At 38.7% G+C, this 23,215-nt stretch overlaps 1 protein-coding gene across 1 annotated transcript; it reads left to right on the forward strand.

Annotated features, from left to right (window-relative positions):
* Window positions 1-1,149: 1,149 nt before the first annotated feature.
* LOC117307429 (ATP-binding cassette sub-family C member 9-like) lies at window positions 1,150-20,295 on the forward strand. The gene is made up of 31 exons (XM_033792175.1): window positions 1,150-1,755; window positions 2,197-2,433; window positions 2,617-2,808; window positions 3,320-3,478; window positions 4,090-4,245; window positions 4,723-4,857; window positions 5,454-5,616; window positions 5,975-6,015; window positions 6,679-6,924; window positions 7,945-8,160; window positions 8,490-8,568; window positions 8,672-8,774; window positions 8,976-9,074; window positions 9,168-9,333; window positions 9,523-9,660; window positions 9,859-10,072; window positions 11,299-11,510; window positions 12,409-12,578; window positions 12,895-12,964; window positions 13,104-13,261; window positions 13,749-13,841; window positions 14,012-14,114; window positions 14,973-15,086; window positions 15,401-15,512; window positions 15,623-15,750; window positions 16,328-16,406; window positions 16,819-16,927; window positions 17,489-17,595; window positions 18,839-18,972; window positions 19,115-19,177; window positions 19,596-20,295. The coding sequence occupies exons 1-31, from the start codon at window positions 1,150-1,152 to the stop codon at window positions 19,734-19,736; spliced, it is 4,743 nt and encodes a 1,580-aa protein (XP_033648066.1). The 3' UTR covers window positions 19,737-20,295.
* Window positions 20,296-23,215: the final 2,920 nt, after the last annotated feature.

Below are 23,215 nucleotides of genomic sequence, written 5' to 3' on the forward strand. Positions count from 1 at the left end.
GACCAAATGCCCACTATTATTGCACTCACACAAAAACTAATAAATACAACTGTTCCACATCCCAACTTGGTAATCGTCAACTTGAGCGTTAATTGAGTTGGGATTTCCCATACAGCCCAACATGATGATCACATAAAGTGATCGTTCACGAGGCGTTAATTGCTGTACTTTATAACTGCTATAGCTGCAAGTGCAGCAGTAGGAGGAAAATGACGCTTCTACGAGCTGATGGATGCATGGTCAACCCCTAATTGTTAATCTGTTTTTGAAGTGAAGGTCAAAGGCTAATAATTTTCAAATGTTTGTTAACAGTAAATCACGGGATATAAACGAGAGGCGCAGTGTGTTCTACTAGACTTCGATCTGGGGGGCATGGTTGATATGCCTTATAGCTTCATGCAAAACGTTGGACTCTCATTTGTGAAGATAGCGATTTTCTTGATGTTCAGTCGCGATGGATCCTGAATGGGAGTAGTTCTGTGGGATAAATTCCTCATATACTCATATTCCTAATCAACTAACTGCCATGGTTCATTACCTTATATAAGACATACTTAATAAACCTCCTAACTTTCCATTATATTTTTTCTTACGTGTTTCATATCTAACACAATAAAACCAAACGTTTATCAATAATTCAGAGCTTTGTTTTGTCTTTACGCAGAAGTTTTATAAGTGACCTTGAAGTTCAGTCGTGATTGATACTGAATGTTAAAGTTGGTACCAAGGGATTTCTCATAGAGCCCAACATGATCACAGCGTGATCGTTCATGCCTGGATTACTGTACTTTATAGCTGCAAGTACAGCATGAAGAAAATCATGCTTCTATGCGCTCACACAAAGTTGGAGCGGAACACAATCACGTGTTTACTTGCCATCGAACAGATGGCCTTTCAAAGCAAATATTACCACATGTAAACATTGTACTATGGTCAACCCCTAAAAATTGTTAATCTGTTTTTGAAGTGAAGGTCAAAGGCTAATAATTTTCAAATGTTTGTTAACAGTAAATCACGGGATATAAGCGAGAGGCGCAGTGTGTTCTACTAGACTTCGATCTGGGGGGCATGGTTGATATGCTTTATAGCTTCATGCAAAACGTTGGACTCTCATTTTGTGAATGTAGCGATTCCTGAAGTTCAGTCGTGATGGATCCTGAATGGGAGTGGTTCTGCGGGATAAATTCCTCATATACTAACGAGTCTTTAGACTGGTACCACAATGTACGAAACAACACGTGTTTAGTGAACGGAGTAGGGAGCATCTCTCATGGTATATTCATCATCCTCTTCTCACTTATTCTCCTGGTGGTTGGATGCTGCACAAAGTATCGTCAAGTCAACACTAAACATCTACTGGTGTATCCTGGCCATAGCATAAGATGGCTCATATCAGCATTACTCTCGGTGATCCTTCTTGCATCCATCGGTGAGGGCGTCATGACTGATGAGACATACCAAGTCTTGAATCAACCCACTCAGCCTCATCTCTACGTTCACAGTGTCTTGAGCTTCATAGCAGTCTTGGTGTCCCTCATCTATTATCATCACATGGAACTATGGCAGATACCGATCATGTCTCCGCTTCTTTTCCTGTATTGGTTGTCTTCCCTTGGACATGAAATATTTCGTGTGTTGAGTTTGGAATACCAGAATCAGGATGACGTTAACATTGTTCTCTTTGACTTGACTGTCATCAAAATAGTCATCTACTTTTTCTTGATGATTATAGAGCTGAATGTCATCAGAACTGAGGTAGGGTAAATAATCCATATGGACTATGGGCAAGCGAACTTATCCTACAGCTATCAGATTAATAGGGTTTACATCGGTGTTTCTGGCAGTGACTGTTGAATGCGCCACAGCACATTGGGAACCTTTTAAGGTGCTACATAAAACGGGTCTCATTGAAAGACTTTAAAATACCCGTCATAAAAAATGCTCTCTTTGTTTAAGCACCTTGAGTACCTTTAAACTGTTAGGGTAAAGGTCGACTCAATGATGAGTATTATAATGTTCAGTGTTTGTTTTTCAAGAGTTCATGGCACAAGACAGTTACAGAACCTTCACTGATTACCACTAACATCCTTTACTAACAATTACATACAGTATATGAATACACAAATCTCACACAATGGCTCAATATCTTCGGTGTTACATTATAAAAGCGGTTGTTGTTGTTGTTTTTCGTTCAAGTTTTGCTGCTGCTGTCAACAACCTAAACACTTTCCAAGTGATCTGAGACGAGACGAAATGAAGTACATGCATTACAACGTCAGCTTCTTTTCTTCGTTGACATTTTGGTGGGCGAACTGGCTCCTTACTCTGGGATATAAGAAACATCTTGAGCTTAGTGACTTGGGTGTGCCTCCAAAACGACATGAGGCTAAGTTCAACCACGAAAGGTTTCGAAAAGCCTTCAAAGAAGAAATGGTAAATCTTTAATCTTTAAGAAAATCAACTAAGGGCAATGAGTGATAACAGCGATTTAATTGTTGGTTGTTAAAGTGTTAAACATGAACTTACTGTTCCCCCATGATGTTTGTAGGGCTTAGGGGACCAGTGTAACCATAACCTGGTTTTTAAAATGAAACATTTCTTGGTCTCAATGTACAGAAGAAAACCAATATAACAGGCGGAGAGGTATCACTACCAAAGATCTATGTCAAAGTTTATGGCAGACGGCTGTTCTGTGCAGCAATTCTGAAGCTAGTGGGTGAAATGATTGCTTTTATTAATCCTCTTGCAATTGGAGCCCTGACGTCATACGTGACGACACTCAAGTACCCTAATGAGGGACCACCAGAAGTAAGTATTTGCTGACAAAGCGGATAGCATTTCCCACACATTTGGCAAGATTGATTTAACATTCTCTACCCCTTGGAGAACAAGAACAAAGCAAAACAAAGGGGGGGGGGGGCAAAGGGTCTTTTCAAAGACGGGGTGCTTCAAAAGGAATTTGGGTTACATATGAGAGGATGTATTGCAAATCGGTCTGCTCATTCAAAAAGAGGAATTTGTTCATCAGTCAAAAGCTCAATGTGTGATTGAATATTATAAACAAAATAATATAGGAATGACCTAAAAACGTCTCGTAGAAAATGTACAGATATTTAAATGTGAGGTCATTACATTTGTTTAGGATGTTGATACGGTAGACACTTCGTAAAGACTCGCTTTTAGCGATCAAGAAGTTGGTACAATGCCTTTCAACTCGGTGTGACCGATTACTCTTGATTGAAAATATCTTTTACAATGACGTCATTAAGATTCACGATCTATTAACACCAGAGATTCTTCCCTCCTTATACGTCATCAGGTGAACCCAAAACATCACGTAACTATGGAAGAATTCTTCAAGAATGGTTTTGTTTTGGTGGTTGTTATGTTTCTTGCATCTGTCGTCAACTTCATTTGTTTACAGACTCACTTTTACATTGCCATCATAGAGGGCTTGAATGTGCGAGCTGCAATCCAGGTAAATACCACGAGAGTTAGGACCTTTGGGAGGGACTTAGGACTTTAGGACTTTGGGGAGGGAAATGGGACACTGCGGGGGGACTTAGGACCTTGTGGAGGGACTTAGGACCTTGGGGAGGGACTTAGGACCTTTGGGAGGGACTTATGACCTTGGGGAGGGACTTAGGACCTTGGGGAGGGACTTAGGACCTTGGGGAGGGACTTGCTGATGGCCAAACAAGGGTAGACCCCACACAATTGAGACAGGCATGTTCAAATTATGAAATTCCACCTGTTGGTAGCCCATTGAGTTATTGATAATAAGTTTTGGGGAACAGTATTCGCAGAGAATTAAAAAAATGCATTTACAGGTAGACATAACAAAAGTCAGAAATCAGACATTTCTCAGCCCGTTCAGACCATTATCTTATCTGCAAAGACGTGGGTTCCAATCCAACCCAAGTATGCATGTGATTTTAGTGTATTGGTAAATATTGCAAATTTCCATCTATATTATCTTACTCATTAATTTCCGAATACAAGTGAATTTTGTATTAGAGAAATTCATAGTATAAAATTTGTTGATTATTCAGCTTATCTGTGAACTTTTTGTATTTCCTTCAAATTAAGGCCATGGTTTATGAAAAATCACTTCGTCTCTCTACTGTTGCCACTACGGGAGGCACGATGGACATGGGACAGATCACTAATCATATGTCAGTCGATCCTACAGCCATTTACTTCATGTTTCAAATGGTTAACAACTTATGGGCTGTTCCTATACAGGTTTGTAAAATCATTTTATTTTTGTAATTCAAACAATGATGCACATCAAGCCGAACTATCTCTTCTCTCAGTTATTGTTAAACGTCTTACATAAAGAGAAAGAGATTCGGGATTCGAACCAACCCCGGTGATGTTGCCTCCAGTGCCCAAATTTCATAAAGCCTTAAATCACAAAACTTGCTAAGCACAGGAAAATCTTAATAAGAAGAAGCAGTTATAGGCTTAGCCAGACAAAACTTCATAACTTTACATTTTCACGACTGGTACATAGTGCATCACTCACTTTTGCTAAGCAAAGACTAAATTTCTCTCAAAATTTTGTCTGATGCTCTATATTATGGTTTGAAAACTTGGCTCCTGTTCACTGGCCACTCGGTCTACCCGTTCAGGAAAATAATTGTTTAATTTCTACCAATTAACTTGTTGTATAAGTGTTTTTGCCCATATACGAACCAATGTTATAATTTTGACCAACAGCTTGCCGTTAACCTTGCACTGTTGTATTACCAAATGGGTTACTCAGCTCTAATTGGGGCCAGTTTATTCATCTTAATGAGTCCGGTACAATTGAAGATTGCTTCATTCATTGGAAGACAACAAAAGAACCTACTGGTAAGTTCAAAGGTCATCTATCAGACGTCTATATATACATATTCATTATACGGGTTGAATATTTCATGCAGACAGCACATCATTCTGTATTTGAGTTTCCTTTTATTACACAACCAAGAAGGCTGATAATAAAATATTCAAAATGAAAGCTAAAGGAACAACTGAGCCTTTAAAACAAGTACACACTTACAAGTTAATAGGCCTATTAAACTGATAATAATTACATTTGAACCGTTGACGTTTTTAGAGCTCACCATCTATCTTGCGGCTTTTGCAAACATTTTTGGAGTTAATTTATGAAGTAAACACTTTTGGAAAGACCTTCTTTAAAATGTCTCGTTTCTGTGTAGATGAGTCGTGTGATGCTAGGATCATTAAATTATCATTTTACAATTTTGAATCGAGTTTGGGGATTTTAAACTTTAGTAGTTGAGAAAACCTTTATAGAAGAAAACATTATATTTTGTAACAGCGTGAAATTGTTGATGATTCTTAAAATAAAAGTCGTTGAAGGACCAATCGATGTTTGAGATCTGTTTGCTCTGATTCGAGCGAAAAGATTTGTGTTTATTATGTATGGTATTAATTCTTTACAGAAGTGCAGTGACGAACGTTTGAAGAAAACGAATGAATTACTTCAAGGTATCAAGCTACTGAAGTTATACGCGTGGGAAGGACTGTACTGTAAAGCCATTGAGATCATCAGAGCTAAAGAACTCAACTTCCTACTCAAGATCAACATTGGCTTTATATCAACAGGTAAACACTAAACCAATAAGTACATTTCTGAGGAGATTCCTAAGCACATTTTAAGTACATTTCTAAGCACATTTTAACCAGACAAATTAAAAGTAACATTTGGTGACAGATTTTGATTAGTTTACTGCTACTCTACGGCAGTGACAGTCAACATTAAATGACTTCGCTGCTCTTTCAATAAATATGAAAAATATAAAAGCATATACAACAGCTCTTTTTAAAGTGTATTTCTCACATAGGACAACTTTACATTATTTGTTGAATATCTTGTTGAATAATAATCCAAATTGACAAAGAATGTCAGTATCCATTTAATGATTCCTATTTTTATTTATTTATTTATTAAACATGTCCTCAGTGTGTTTGACGCTTTCCATGCCAGTTCTTGTGACGATTGTGGTGAGTTAAGTTTTAGCGACAAGGGAACCTAAGCGGCACGGGTACCAGTTATTCTATTGGCATACAAACACTCGATTCTTGTTTAATACTTATATAATGAATTCCTTTTTGATAATAAATCGTGCACATTATCTTTAAAGGCAGTGGACACTATTGGTAATTAGCCTTCACAGTTTGTGTATCTCAACATATGCATAAAATAACAAACCTGTGAAAATTTGAGCTCAATCAGTCATCGAACTTGCGAGATAATAATGAATGAAAAACACCCTTGTCACACGAAGTTGTGTGCATTTAGATGGTTGATTTCGATACCTCAAGTTCTAAATCTGAGGTCTCGAAATCAATTCATGGAAAATTACTTCTTTCTCGAAAACTATGGCACTTCAGAGGGAGCTGTTTCTCACAATGTTTTATACCATCAACCTCTCCCCATTACTCGTCACCAAAAAAGGTTTTATGCTTATAACTATTTTGAGTAATTACCAATAGTGTCCACTGCCTTTAAACAATACAAATTTATCAAATCTTTTATCTGGTGCTCTAATATTACCCGATAAGAGTTTTTTAATAACATGTTTGTGAATATGCAATGAATGCAACAACGTTTAAAATTAATGGCTGAAGATTTAACTCAATCAATCCTTTTAATTTTTTTCTAAGGGATATGGGACCTATACCGCCCTCACCGGTGACCCCTTAACACCAGCCGTAACCTTTTCATCATTGGCTCTTTTCAATGCTCTTCTGGTTCCTTTAATGAATCTTCCAATGAGTTTGTTATACTTCATTAATGGATACGTCAGCACAAAACGCGTACAGAAGTTCCTGGCCGCACCAGAAGTTGAAAAACATGGGAGTGAATTGAGTCGGGAACAAAATGGCGCACGACGGGATCAGGCTGAGTCGGTGAGTACAAACTCTAAAATGTGGGCTAGGGGTATGAAGGTGCTAAGAGTAAGACAAACTGGAGGGGTATGAGGAATGGTTTTTATTGACTGAGCTGGGACCTCAAATATTACAGATATTGGCCTATTGGCCTAGTGGCCTATTGGCCTAGTGGCCTAAATATTGCAGGTCAAACACATTGTACAAAGGTGTAAATGATGTTTTTATTTTATTCTATGTTAAAAATTAATAGTAACAATCACGTAGGCGGCAGACAACAATCTTATCATTAAAGCCAAATTAAAGTCACCTTGAAGTGGTATTTTTTCAAAATAAAGCTTTTGTCACTAATATATGTGTTTTGATGAGTGGAATGTGAATAAACAGTTAACTAAGGTTTTAAAAAATCAGTTCTTATGTTATTTACAAATTTAAGAGTAGACCCCGACCCGAGAGGGCGCTGTTTGTGACGTCAATCGAGGCAGACTTTGCCTGTAATGCGTAGAGTAAACACAGTACATGTACGGACCAAGTCGTGAGTTTGTACGTTTCAAAAAAAAAATTGTTTTGTTTTTTCCGGCAATGCCGACCAGGTGTATTGCTGCTGAATGCAGAAAAACACTTTTTGAAATGTACCAACTCACGTCTTGGACGTACATGTACTTTGCACATGTGTTTACTATACGCATTGCAGGCAAAGTCTGCCTCGATTGACGTCATAAAAGGGGTAGGCGGAGTCAGCCCCCCAAACAACTTCATATATTTTTTAAACATAAAAATCGTGACAAACAATTTCTAAAAAAATTGTTTTATTGTTCGTAAGCATATACTCTCATGTTTGAAAGAAAAACAATTATATTTCCAGGTGACTTTAAGCTTATTCACAGTTTTAGAATAATTCAATCAACGAATGGTCTCATTTTATTTGAAAAAATGTCCATACACGAAAGTTCAAGTAAATTGAATGTGAATAATAATCTCTTGACATCGTTTAAAAAGAAAATAGGTTTGATTCGTATTATTGTATGCTGATTTTGTCAGGTTGGTTTTCGAAAGCCAGATTCAGAAACATTCACAGATAGTTCAAGTGAATCATCCGACGAAATAGACACGGTGGAGACGTCTAAATTGATGAAAAAGAATGGCGGCAATGACGTCTCGAAAGGTGCGAGTATATTAAGGTATGGCTCCACGTGTACTGGACGCGAGGTGCAAAATGAATCAACGACAAGATTGAAACATGGCGTTTCAATAAAGGTAATAAATAGGTTATATATATTTCGATGGTGTTGTGTGAGTTATTTTAATAATTGTGAATGATCAGTAGTTTTGCTTACATTATGAACACGTCAACATTTTTGAAAATCATTTTTTCTATTTCGGGTTTCTTAATTTGTTTCTGATATTTCTGTTAATATCTATTCTGCCACAAGGCCTATACGACTTTAGTTTGGATTTTGTTAAAAATGTGTGCTATGGCCTACATTAATTCTAAATTTATATGATTTTAAATTCATCTGGGATAAATAAAGCGACTGGTAGGCCTACACATATTACACTGATGCAATAATATATTGTATTTTTAGATATCCAACGGCTGTTTCCTGTGGGATCCAGAGTCAAGTCACGCCGTACTGTCAGATATCAATGTAGAGATACCAGAAGGTATGTTTTGCCTTCAATAGAGAGTTTATGTCTGGGTAAACATTAAACACTGTGACACCTTTTCATTTGAGTTGTTAAAACACTGTTATTGTTTTGTCTACAGGTAAACTGACTATTTTAACTGGTCAAGTCGGTTCCGGTAAATCATCTTTTATTTCTGCAATATTGGGTGAAATGACAACTATCACCGGAATGGTGCAAGTCAGGTATTATATCAATAATTGTCTGTTAAAGAACAAATCATTGACGCTTACAAACACCTTTTCAATTCGTAGTAACTTCTGTTGCTAATGTTTTCCCACGTCCACAGTGATGTGACTTATTTCGACATCCATGCTTGAAGCAACCAGTACTCATTACTATGATTGTTACTAAATGTCAATGCGATTTGTGTTCATAATTTACAGGGACCGGAACCAGATAGCGTTTGCTGCTCAGAAACCTTGGCTGCTTAATACAAGTCTACAGGAAAATATACTCTTCTCTCAACCAGTGGAATCGAGGAAGTTAGTTATTGCCTTTTCTCTCTCTTTAGTTCTTCTTAAAACTTAAATAGCTGTTAACAATTTAATTTGAAACACGCTTCATTATTCTCACAGATACAAACGAGTGATTGACGCTTGTGCCTTGCGACCAGACATTGATATCTTACCAGCTGGAGACCAGACTGAGATTGGTGAGAAAGGAATCAACCTAAGTGGTGGACAGAAGCAGCGAATCAGCGTGGCTAGAACCATGTACTCGGATCGAGATGTCATTATATTGGTAAACTTGTACACAACTTCTTGCAATACGCGACAACACAATTTAGAGCTCCACTAAATCTGTGACAATTTTAAAAGAAGACCATTCAAGCTAACAAAACCACAACAATAACAATGTAGTTTTTATTCATTCTAGAATTTTCAAGTTAATATGTTCTACAAATAACACCAAGTCCATTTTTTTGCTCAGGACGATCCACTGTCAGCCCTCGATGTCCATGTTGGTCGCCATCTGTTCGAAGAGGGTATCATGAAATTACTAGTGAGCCATCGACAGACGGTTATTTTGGTCACACATCAACTTCAGTATCTAAATAGAGCAGACTTGGTAAGTCGGCAAAACTAACCGAAAATGGGTTTAAGTTAAAAGAATCTTGAACAGAACAATTCTTGCCGAACACCAACGAATGAGAACGAGTTGTCACGTTTTCGTTATAGTGAGTGAAGAAGGCAAAGATAATATTGGTGGATTGATTCACACGCTAGCTAAGCTTGCCTCGACTGTAAGGGTTTATTGTTTTTTCAGATAATAGAAATGAAAGATGGTCGGATAGCTGCCCAAGGTACATTAGATGACATCATTGCTGCTGATCCTGATATGTATAGTGAGTACAACAAGGCTGTAGAACTAGCCAGCGAGTCGGAAGCCGAGTTGGAACAGTCTGGTTACGAATCAGAGTCAGTGAAGGAGGAGAGATTACGACTCCAACAGCAAGTCAAGACTGCCATCCTGAAAAAAGGTCAAGGGCAAAATTTGATTTGCTTCAATTTGCTCAAGACAGTTACCGACGAATATCCCCCTGCAAATTCAAACATGAGGCAGCCGACCTCACTAATTTTAATGATCACCTCGCTGTGAAGTTTTCATATGACATAAAATAAATACTATGAAGCTCACTGATGCAAACATTGTTATTTAAAAAATGTCGTTGGAATAGGTTGCTTTAGAAACTTCTGATGTTTATATGGAATTATTTCTAAGCGACGCATACTTGACAGTTTGCAGACTGCATATAGATTTTTTCATCACCAATTTGAATGTTACGTTACCAATTTGCTTAATTCGTCAGACAAGGTCCAATTGTATAGATATTTAAGCATACAAAATATGCTAGGCACAACAGAATTGTGGTGAGCAGAGTCAGGTTACCAGCCCTAATAACATGTTGGACCGTTTCAATTTAATTTTCAGTTCAATGTATTATTTACGTTAAAAACATGAACATTGCCTTCCACTGTGCGTCAATGATAAAAAAAAAACAATTTAAAAAAGAAAATATAGATATTCACTACATAAACAGGTTAACAAATATAAACGGGACAAAATATAGAGAGACAAATATATTTACAACCATCCACAAAATTACAGGGGAGATTACAAAAAACATAAAAATAAGGAACAATGATGAAAGGAAACCAAGAAAAACAGTAAGCGGACAGAAGCAGGGAGTTATCTTTTGAATTTGGAGTTGAACAGGTGGCAAGCATTAGGCAAGAATAACAATCTGAAACGCTTAGTGCGGGTGGGGGGGGGGACGAATTCTTCCTGATTTGTTGACCACCACTGAAGAATGAAGTGGATGGGTATGATCATGCATAATGACTTGAATCTTTTTAGAGGTAATGGCCGATTCAAAAATACAATGTAAATCCTTAATGTCCAGGCCAATCGTTTTGGAAGCAGCTCTTATGACACGTTACAGTCGGTGGCTGTCTTTGGCTCTAAGATTACCATACCAGACACAAATGCAGAATGAGATAATGGACTGGATAACACTTTGCGACTGGTATCCTGCTCATTTTTGTTAAGCAGAATTTGTTTCGGCAATGTTCTTTGCTTGAGCTGTATGAAATTGGGCCATGGGGAAACGAATGTTTAAAGGCATAACTGGTCTTTGAACTAAGTATTTTATTTTGGTATAAATTCAAACTGATAATAATTTGCTTTTATGATGACTTTATACAGATGGAGATAAAAGCAGAGCGTCTGGTACTCTGATGGAGAAGGAAGAGATGGAACGAGGCTCAGTGTCTTACTCTGTCTATCTCTACTACGCCATTAATGCAGGCTGGCTCACATTCATACTTGGTGTCATACTAGCTGCAGTTAACTCCGGCTTCCTTATTGGAACCAATTTCTGGCTCTCGGCTTGGTCAGAAGCTGGTCTCAGAAACCAAGTTAGTTCTCAAAAAAGAAAGAATCGTTGTTGTAGAGTTTGGTTAAAGCCATTGGACACTTTCGGTAAACAGTGTTGTCCGAAGGCCCACACTTCGTGTATCACAACTTATATACACAATAACAAACCTGTGAAAATTTAGGCTCAATCGGTCATCGGAGTCGGGAGAAAATAACGGGAAACCCATCCTTGTTTCCGAACGTTTCGCCGTGTCATGACATGTGTTTAAAAATAAAATCCGTAATTCTCGATAACGAGAATTGATAATCGGTTTAATGTTTTCTCAAAGAGTAAAGCATTTCATGGAATAATATTAATATTTCAAGAGAAGTCTTTCACCATGACCTCTGTAAACCCTGTAAGTTATTTGTAAATATGTGAACTTTTTTTTTCTGTTCCGAAAGTGTATAATGGCTTATAATGGCTTTAACTTTCAAACAAGATTATAATCTGTATGAATGTTTGAGCCCGACTGTTCATACAAACCCCCGGGATGCCTCGGTACACTCGGGCTCAGGTCTTCAAAATGGCCTGCCATTCTTTTGTTGCCATCAATATGATAGAAGAGTAGAAAAGGAAAATTCGAAACAGGAAAGACCATTAAGTCTTCTTTTCAAGACTTCAAGAAGGGTGGGGCAGTCACCGTACAGACTCATCTCTAAAACCTCAAGGCATAAATCTCTCCTCACTCCTCTCCAGAGACTAAAGACTGAGTGTGCGATGAACTGTCTTCTCTGTATAAGTTCTCGTGGGTTTGGAAGATGCCAGAAACATGAATCTTCGGTTTAATATTGAAGATTGCTTACGAGGTCAATGAATGATGGTGTGGGGGTTCCATACTTCCATTGAATTATCCATGTGTTAGATCAAAACTTTATAACTGAACTGTTTTCTTACAGACAGATAACGATGAGTTATTTGCCCAATACTTTGGTGTCTATGTCGGCTTGAATGCGGGCTATTTGATCTTCAGAGTGCTAACTGCTGCTGCCATAGTGTGGGGAGTTCTAACGGCTGCTAAGAGACTACAAAGAGGAATGCTCCATAATATCATCAAAGTACCGCTAAGGTAGGGGTAAGGATTAGACCAAGTATAGTCTCATAATCAAGTTTGTTTGGTGGAGACCCATGATAATGTGGGGAGTTCTAACGGCTGCTAAGAGACTACAACGAGGAATGCTCCATAATAATCAAAGTATACCGCTAAGGTAGGGGTAAGGATTAGACCGAGTATAGTCTCTTAATCAAGCTTGTTTGGTGGAGACCCCTGATTTGTATGTAGCTGGGTTTATGGAACCTTGGTTTATGGAAGTATAAACACGTACTATCATTCTTCTACAAATTTCCCCAAATTAATTGTTGTGGTGTTTACTTTCTTTATGCAGGTTTTTCGACACAACTCCTATTGGCCGAGTTCTGAATCGGTTTTCTAATGACACTGAACAGATTGATACGGTAAGAAATTGTTCCATGGAGTGATGTTAGTGTTTATCTTTAAGTCGATCAGCATTGCGCTATGATCAAATACCAATCTCAATGAAATAGTGACACATTTAAATAAATGTTTGTGTTTTTGGTTCCTTCGTTTATCCAGAAACTATTACAGACGATAAACCTTTTGCTGGCTAGTTCTCTAAAGGTTCTGTCAGCCGTGTTAGTTAACGCCATCGTCATGCCAATCTTCATTGCTTTCTTTATCCCTATTGCTATTGGTTACTTCTTCCTACAAAGATACTTTCTAGCAACGTCAAGGTAACTACTTACGTAATTACAATTCAATACAGTCCCTATTATTAAAACGTTACTTTTAGTTGGTAAACATTAACATTGCCAGTAGCATCATGATAAATAGTGAATTGAACTTGTCAGAAAATTCTCTTTTGCAGTGTAAAGTAAAATACTTCAGTAATTAGTTAATAACTTATCAAATTCTTTCAAAGACTCCCGCATCCACTATCAAGCAACTACCTGAAACATACTCGGTTGTCCGTGTTCGTTTTAACCCACTATTTAGCCCATTTATGTGACGACTGCTTACAACATCTATCAGGGCCTGTTACTATAACATTTAGGCTTGATCTGAGCCAAATAGTAAGCTTATGGCATTTACGAGTCTGTGTCGACAATCATTGATCGACTTCGACACTGGGAGGGGTTAGATGTAATGTAGACAAAGCTTTGCTGTCAAACACAGTCATGTTGAGTGATACGAGTTATGTTTATCTTGTCCTACTATTAGGGAGTTACAACGACTAGACAGTGTAAGCAAGTCTCCTGTCTTCGCTTACTTCTCAGAAAGTCTCGGAGGGCTTACCACCATTCGAGCATTCCGGTTTGTCATTTTTTTGTCAGTCTATAGATTTGTGTATGCAAATACTAGAAATAAGGTAGTAATAAACCATTAAACAATATTGTAAGACAGGCTTTTCTAGTGTATACTTTTAAACCACTGTTTTAAACCCTGTTTTAAAAAATAACACTTTAAAACTGTTGACTTTCCAGATGTGGCGATCGTTTCTACAAAACCGTTATATCGAGGATCAATTCCAATTTGTCTGCCTTCATGTACTTACAAGTAGTGCAACGCTGGCTTGGCGTTAGATTGGTAAGTGCCTTCATGTACTTACAAGTATAGTGCAACGCTGGCTTGGCGTTAGATTGGTAAGTGCCTTCATGTACTTACAAGTATAGTGCAACGCTGGCTTGGCGTTAGATTGGTATTAAGTGCCTTCATGTACTTACAAGTAGTGCAACGCTGGCTTGGCGTTAGATTGGTATTAAGTGCCTTCATGTACTTACAAGTAGTGCAACGCTGGCTTGGCGTTAGATTGGTAAGTGCCTTCATGTACTTACAAGTAGTGCAACGCTGGCTTGGCGTTAGATTGGTAAGTGCCTTCATGTACTTACAAGTAGTGCAACGCTGGCTTGACGTTAGATTGGTAAGTGCCTCCATGTACTTACAAGTAGTGCAACGCTGGCTTGGCGTTAGATTGGTAAGTGCCTTCATGTACTTACAAGTAGTGCAACGCTGGCTTGGCGTTAGATTGGTAAGTGCCTTCATGTACTTACAAGTAGTGCAACGCTGGCTTGGCGTTAGATTGGTAAGTGCCTCCATGTACTTACAAGTAGTGCAACGCTGGCTTGGCGTTAGATTGGTATTAAGTGCCTTCATGTACTTACAAGTAGTGCAACGCTGGCTTGGCGTTAGATTGGTAAGTGCCTTCATGTACTTACAAGTAGTGCAACGCTGGCTTGGCGTTAGATTGGTAAGTGCCTTCATGTACTTGCGAGTAGTGCTATTTTTCACGTTTGGGTTTATTCACTCGGGAATTAATCAATCTATCAATCATTTGTAGCATTTATACGGGACATTACTCCCCAATGTAGTACATGTTTAAGCTTAAAGAGAAGTTCACATTGCTTGCATATAATGTCCGATGTGTTTTTTCTCCACATTGAATAGGACTTTATCGGTGCACTGATGGTGATTCTGGCTGGTATGACGACACTGGTTGGTGCTTTAACCATTGGTCTAGATCCTAGTCTCGTTGGACTAGCAGTCACATACACTCTACAGGTTTGTCTATAGATTGCTGTCTGATATATACCGACTAGATTATAATGCTAAATGGGATAACAGTAAGGCCGTGTTCGAATGGACATATTTGACAATGGCTATGTCAGGATCTCTCTTTGCAGCCAAAGTTCATACAGCTATATCCAAAGAAGACGCTTGATTTGAACGTATAGTCTGACCACAATGTCGTTGGGAGTTAATGGTATCCTTGCCTACTGCTTCAACACGTTATGGGGGATCGTGCACTATACTAACTTTGTTTGTATACAATCTTTTTGAGGACTGTAATTAGTAGCTCTTATTGTAATGTACAGATTTCTGGCTATTTGAACTTTTACGTGCGCACGATGGCTGATTTGGAGATGCAAATGAACGCAGTAGAACGTGTCAAGTACTACACTCACGTCGACAATGAGTCATATGAAGGTAAGATCACACACAACAGATTACATGAACTACTAACATTATATTGTCAAGCTTCTGCGCAAAAACATTTTAATCATCACGTTTGACTTGGTTGACCCACATTCCCACAGGACTTGAACCACCCCAGAATTGGCCAAACTGTGGTACAGTGAAGCTTGAAAACGTTTCAGTGCGATATGGCCAAGAGACGGACCCAGTGCTTCGAGACATCACAGTAGAGTTTCAAGCTGGAGAAAAGGTCATTCAATTTACTTCAATTGTTAACCCTCTTTTAAAAATTGTATTTTCGTACAACGTTGAAGGTTCCATTTCAGTTGTGAAAATATTCGTTTATTTTGTAATATATTTATAAATTACCAGTAATATGACATTACAGAGGAACCTACTCCACGATCATTGATATAGTCGGAGAACCACGCTGAAAAGACGAAACATATTTGTTTCTTCCATAAAGTATATTTAGACCCATTGCTATGGAGCATAGGTAAAGTTAATGCTATTTTTTGGACACTTCATATTTCAATCAGCATAAGAAGTTAATGTTAGTTTTGGGACACTTCATATTTCAATCAGCATAAGAAGTTAATGTTAGTTTTGGGACACTTCATATTTCAATCAGCATAAGAAGTTAATGTTAGTTTTGGGACACTTCATATTTCAATCAGCATAAGAAGTTATTACACAAATAGTATTAGACCCCAGGCTCTGCCAAAAATCGCTGAACGCATTTAATGTTGTTAATATTGATTTTCATTTCCATAAGAAGTAATTCCACCAATCCAATGTATGTAGTGGTTTACTGTATATGTTTACAGGTTGGTATTTGTGGTCGGACAGGGGCAGGGAAGTCTTCTCTCACTCTAGCATTGCTTCGTGTTATTGATATATGTAAAGGTAAAAGCTTCAATATTAACACAAAACCAAAACTAATTTCAAACTAGTCGCTTGCTTAAACATCTCATATAATATTCTCATCAAGTTATTCATTTCTTATTAGAGACGTCAGTACAAGCAACCCCATACTATGCATATAGGCTATGGCTTATTGCCACACACTTTATCTGTGGCTATGGCTAGATTGCTACACATCACCATTCATCAACGGTCATCAACCACAGCAATAGCCGTAGTCACTCAATCTGGATGGCAATATTTATGACAGTGTCTAATAAAGAAAACTTGTATCTAATCACTGTCTTTGTATTCCTCAAAATAGACGCTCTGTTTATAAAAAAAAACCTACCAACCTATGACCATGTGAATGTTTAAAGTCTGACATTGACATGACATCCATTCACTGTTGCAGGTCGCGTCGTAATTGATGGTATTGACATCAAGTCTGTGCCTTTGACCTCTCTTAGGAGTCAAATAAGCATCATCCCGCAGGATCCAGTTCTTTTTACTGGAACAATAAGGTAACCAGTGCATATAGAATTATGTCTTTTCCCCTTTTAAATGATTTCTTCATCTCATAAAATCATAACACAAAGTGAGAGGGTAGGGCCTGCATGATTTTGACTGTGGTCACAAAACCTGTAGACAAATCATTGAAACCTCAGCATCAGTAATTTAGCATTCTCATGAAGAGGACCAAAGTATACTGTTCGAAACGTCGAGACCACACGGGTTCTTCTCAGAACCAATACTTCTCCCAAAATAGTTTGTTTTTTTCTTGTGTTCCATACCATACCAACCTATAAATAGTATCAGTCGGCTGGAAGCCAGTTTTACTATAGGGGTGTCCCAAGTAGACATTGAGCCAGAAACCTTGTATCTTTTCTCCATCATGACAACCCATACCAATTCTCCTGAATAAGGTAAAGTATACTGTTCGAAAAGTCGATACCAAAACAGTTCAATACACGGTTGTACCCGTAAGTTATTAACAGTTAATTCCCCTTCTAGTTTATTGCATTCAAAGAGTAGGTTCTCCCGAAAGAATTTATAAGTAATCAGAGTTTGATACTCGTCAACAGGTATAATTTAGACCCAACTGGGAAAGACAACACGGACGAATCTCTATGGCGCGCCTTGGAAATCGCTCAACTCAAAGATGCAGTTTCATCGCTGGACGAGGGATTGGGTAAGTTAACATAGATTTAAAATGTGTTGAAGGGAGGCAAAACCTTGCCCAATACCGGCAGGGAGGCAGCCCACGCTCAGGACCGGCAGGGGACAAAGACCATGCCTAAAGATTGGCAGGGGAGGCAAAACCTTACCCAAGACCGGCAGGGAGGCAGCCCACGCTCAGGACCGACAGGGGACCAAGACCACGCCTACCAAGACTAGCAAGCGAGGCACGACCATGCCCAAGACCAGCAGGGGCACACCAAGACCAAGCCAAAGACCGGCGGGGGGGGAGGGGGGCAAGAACACGCCCAAGACAGGCAACATCATGCCCAAGACCGGCAGGGGAGCAAGAAAACGACCAAGACCGGCAGGGGAGGCAAGCCCACGCCCAAGACCGGCAAACCATGCCCTAAAACTGGCAAGGGGAGGCAAACCACTAAAGACCGAAAGGGGAGGCAAACCACTAAAGACCGAAAGGGGAGGCAACACCATGCCCAAAACCGGTAGGGGAGGCAACCACGCTCGAGACCGGCAGGGGAGGCAACCATGCCCAAGACCGGCAGGGGAGGCAAACCACTAAAGACCGAAAGGGGAAGCAACACCATGCCCAAAACCGGTAGGGGAGGCAACCACGCCCGAGACCGGCAGGGGAGCAGACCACGCCCACCACCGGCAGGAGAGGCAAGAACACGCCCAAGACCGGCAGACCATGCCCTAAAACCGGCAAGAGGACAAACCACGCCAAAAAACCGAAAGGGGAGGCAACACCATGCCCAAAACCGGTAGGGGAGGCAACCACGCCCGAGACCGGCAGGGGAGTCAAGACCATGCCCAAGACCGGCAGGGGAGGCAAAACCATGCCCAAGACCGGCAGGGGAGTCAAACCACCTAAGACCGAAAGGGGAGGCAACACCATGCCCAAAACCGGTAGGGGAGGCAACCACGCCCGAGACCGGCAGGGGAGGCAAGACCATGCCCGAGACCGGCAGGGGAGCAGACCACGCCCAAGACCGGCAGGGGAAGCAGACCACGTCCAAGACCGGCAGGGGAGGCAAGACCAAGCCAGAGACCGGCACATTAGGACTTTAGTCCGAGGTCGGCAAATGGGAAGACCAGTGATAATGGTATCAATACTTACTGCAACACTGTTTAAAGAAGTAACCCTTGTGTGTTAACATTTTTGAAATGAAAATGAAAAGAGCTTTTTGCTGTAGATGGAGATTGTTACATGATGTACTATTGTTTTCACTTTGTAGATTCTATGGTAAGTGAAGGTGGTGAGAATTTCAGCGTCGGTCAGCGGCAGTTATTCTGTTTGGCTCGTGCCTTCCTTAGGAAGTCTCGTATCCTCATTATGGATGAAGCCACTGCATCAATTGACCTAGAAACGGTAAGATGTCGTTTTCTGTAACATGAGACTTCATTCTAATTGAATGAGACTATAATCTCGCATGGTGTCGAAGTTGTAAGCCTGAATAAGTAACTCGTCTGGTTCATTAAATGTATCTTGATTCTTTGCTTTTATAAAACAGGACAAGCTTCTTCAGCGTGTAGTGACAACCGCCTTCGCTGAGCGTACTGTGCTGACTATAGCGGTTGGTTCAAGTCTTGTATTGTTGTTAGTTGCATAATGTGTTTTAGTAAAGATGAAATTTCAACCAAAAGGCACTGGACACGTTTGGTAATTGTCAAAATTAACCAGTTTCTCACTTTGTGTAGCCTAAAAAAAGCATAAAATAAGAAACATGTGAAAGTTTGTGCTCAATTGGTCATCAAATTTGCAAGAGAATACTGAAAGAAGAAAAACACTTGTTGCATTACTCTGTGTGCTTCAAATGCATAAAAAGGCTTCAAAAAATATGTTTCTTCAGAGGGAGCCGTTTCTCACAATGTTTTTATCAACACCTCTACATTGCTCATTACCAAGTAAGGTTTTATGCTAACAATTATTTTCAGTAATTCCCAATAGTTGCTTTTTAGTTTGACATGATTTGTTTTGTGTTTTTGACGTAGCATCGCATTGGAACTATATTGAACTCTGACAAGATACTGGTTCTGGACGACGGGAAGGTAGCAGAGTATGGAGCGCCAAATGAACTCATAGAAAAGGAAGATGGCATATTTGCTTCGTTTGTTCGAGACAAGGACATGTAATCACACCCTACGAACAATTGAAACCTAAATGCACCCCTATATAGAATGTCAATACGCATGCGCGTTGGATTCCATTGGACCTTTATTCTTTGACGTCATTGAGCAACCATGTAAACAGACTTGTACGCACGGCGCACATGGTTGGCTACCAGTGACTGCAGTCACAGCAACTGACGATACCACAACTGATATAATATTGACAGCATAAGCACAAAGCAACAAAAAACAAATTGCAACCCACCCTCTCCAGGACAGCAGCGATGCTTTTTATGATAGTAAATCAATTCAAGACTCAAGATTGACCAATGAGCAACCTCCTTTGACCTATAGACGAGGAAGCATGACTAAAAAGACGCGCACTCTCAATTATGAGCAACAAAATTAGTACACGTTATTACCAAAGTGAACCACACATCAAATACAATTGGACCTTTGGCTCAAAAAGATGTTTCAGTTTGTCAATTACAATTTAAAAAAAGAAGTTATTCGCACTATCGTTTGATTTCGGTGCTAAAGGAACACGTTGCCTTGGATCGGTCAAGTTGGTCTTTGAAAAGCGTTCTGTAACCGTTTGTTATAAAATCGGTGTGGTTAAAAAGATGTTTTAAAAGTAAAATACAATGATCTACATAAATATGCCTCGAAATTGCGTGGTTTTGGTTTTACCTCGTCGACAAACACGATCGGCCATTTATGGGAGTCAAATATTTGACTCCCATAAATGGCCGACCGTGTTAGTTCGCGACGTAAAATGAAAACCGTGCAATTTTGAGTGATACTTGTGTGGATCATTATATTTTACTTTTAAAACATCTTTCTAAAAATATGCATTTCATAACAAACGGTTTCAAACGCTTTTCATAGACCAACTCATCCGATCCAAGGCAACGTGTTCCTTTAAAAATAGGCCTAAACTTTCCCTGTTGTTTTCTTTATTTGTGTGTTTCGTTAACGTTGAACTCTATCCAGAAGGGTCTTGCATTAAAGTCAAACTTTTCATCAAGTGATGTTTTGAATTTTGTTAATTGCGTGTATTGTTGTTTAAAACAAAACATATCGAGGAAATGCAAATAATGATGTAACTGGTTAACAAAAAAAAGAAGATAGACTAATGTTTTCCCTTGTATGTATTGCCATGAACTCTTAAATGTCTGTATACGTAAAGATTGAGATAGATATAGGGTTTTTATTCTGTTTGCGAATTACATTATTCGGGAAATTGTTCATTTAATTGACAATTTATAAATAATTTTATATTAAATATGGCTGAAACCAAACAGTCAAAGGAATGTAATATGATTGTACATGAGTTTATTTTGCTTTTCTTATGGAAACCATCTTATTTAAAAAAGATTTATTGGTCCGGAGATTTGAGTAATACGAAACAGAACACACTGTGAAAGTTAAGGTGCAGTTTGTTTCTTTTGTCAGGTATGATTTTATAAGTATCACATAAGACAACATTTAAGCACTAAAGGCCCATGGGGGACGGCCATGTAATTAGGGGTAAGCATTTAAACTCAGTTACGAATGGGGCAATCGGTCTTGTTTTGTGGTTCCTTATTTGCCTTTCCCCATTGTGGGCCCCGGTTCGAATCCTACTTTGGACCAGAGATTTCCTTGCATGTATAGATTCAGCTCTCTGTCCAACTTATTGCGTGAGTTTTATCCTCTCATATCTAAAACTGATATTTTCTTACAATATTCTCCTCACACGTTAAAAGTTATACGATCAGAATGCTAACATGGTAAGGGTAAAAAGTACCATAGGATTATGTATTTATACTGATTTTAATTCAAATAATTATTTGAATTCATAGTTTAGAAGTACAAGTCACTATGAGCATGGTTGGATCGTAAATAACACACAAATAACAAAATAAAAAGACTGTAAACCGATTATTGATCCACCTGAAAAGGGGCATCATGGATCGATTTTGCAAATAAATAAGTCTTATTTTGACTTAGGACAAGTTACTCGTCCTTACTTTAAACCTTAAGTTTGTAACATCTCCTAGGATAATTCCTAAGTTAGGACTAGTCCAAACTTGTTGTGAAATCAACCGCTAAGTCAACTAACTATACAGGAAAGCATAACACACAAAGTTGATTATTCATCACAATCCAGTACAAAAACTGATCGAACCCCAAGAACTTGGCGAGTAATAAACTACGACAGATTTCAGTGCTGTCAACAAGATTAGACCAAATAAACACAATCACAAGTTTATTTGCCAACGAAAACATGGCCTTACAAAACCAATATTACCATTTATCAGCCTTGTACTATGGTTTGACAATGAAGGTCAAAGATGAATGATTTCAAAGATCACTAGTGGAGCAGGTTCGGGTTCATTCAATCATTTTCATCCAATTATTTGTAAAGCTTTACTTCACAGGATATTGGTTAGAGAAAGAATGACAAAGCAGTTCTGTATTGGTGAGTGTGTAACTGATGTGTCTTTTTTAGTAAAATGCCTTTTAATGCAGTAGTGGATAAAACTAACTTTATAAATGTTTTGGGATTCATTTGTGTTTGTGTATTCCAGATATTAGTATGACATTGTTTTTTACAAACAAGTGTCATTTATTTAAATTGAGTGCACAGCAGTGGTGAAGTATAAATGCTGACAGATTCGCACGCATCGCTTACCGGTTTGTGGTTTTATTAAGATGGTCATGATACAAAACTTCATTTGAAAAAGTTTACTTGAAATACTATAGTTTTTTTTTTTAAATGAAGGTAACAGTCAGTTTTGACCCTGCGACTTCCAAAATCAGAAAACGTCAGGCCTTGACGGCATTTGAACATTGTTGTACAATAATGTCGGGGTGTAAGTCAAAAGTCTTGGACTAAAGCTAAGGTTAACTCTTGGCGGTCTCCTTTCTATTGAAGTGGTAGCATCTCTTCAAGTTACTTGCATGTCAATTATTCTTGTTTTTAATATTTAACTTCTTGAACGTTAAAATAGAGTTTCTCAATTCCTTGTACCAATTATCATTGCATTTTTCTTACAACCAATTGCCATGGTTCATTACCTTCTATATAAAGACATACTTAATAAAACTCCCAACTTTCCATTATATTTTTTTCTTACGTATTTCATATCTAACACAATAAACCAAACGTTTATCAATAATTCAGAGCTTTGTTTTGTCTTTACACAGACGTTTTATAATTGACCTTGAAGTTCAGTCGTGATTGATACTGAATGTTAAAGTTGGGGCGTCGCAAGGGATTTCTCATAGAGCCCAACATGATCACAGCGTGATCGTTCATGCGTTGATTACTGTACTTTATAGCTGCAAGTGAAGCATGAAGAAAATGACGCTTGTATGAGCTGATGGATGCGCTCCCACAAAGTTGAAGCGGAACACAATCACATGATTATTTGCCATCGAACAGATGGCATTTCAAAGCAAATATTACCTACCCCCCAATGTTTATCTGTTTTTGAGGTGAAGGTCAAATACTAATA

This window comes from Asterias rubens, chromosome 2 (assembly GCF_902459465.1).
Source record: "Asterias rubens chromosome 2, eAstRub1.3, whole genome shotgun sequence".
Classification (NCBI taxonomy): domain Eukaryota; kingdom Metazoa; phylum Echinodermata; class Asteroidea; order Forcipulatida; family Asteriidae; genus Asterias; species Asterias rubens.

Coding starts and splice junctions, on each gene's coding strand:
- LOC117307429 (XM_033792175.1), top strand. CDS start 1,150: ATGGATCCTGAATGGGAGTGGTTCTGCGGGATAAATTCCTCATATACT. Junction 4,246..4,722: donor TATGGGCTGTTCCTATACAG/GTTTGTAAAATC, acceptor TTTGACCAACAG/CTTGCCGTTAACCTTGCACT. Junction 8,569..8,671: donor CAATGTAGAGATACCAGAAG/GTATGTTTTGCC, acceptor TTTTGTCTACAG/GTAAACTGACTATTTTAACT.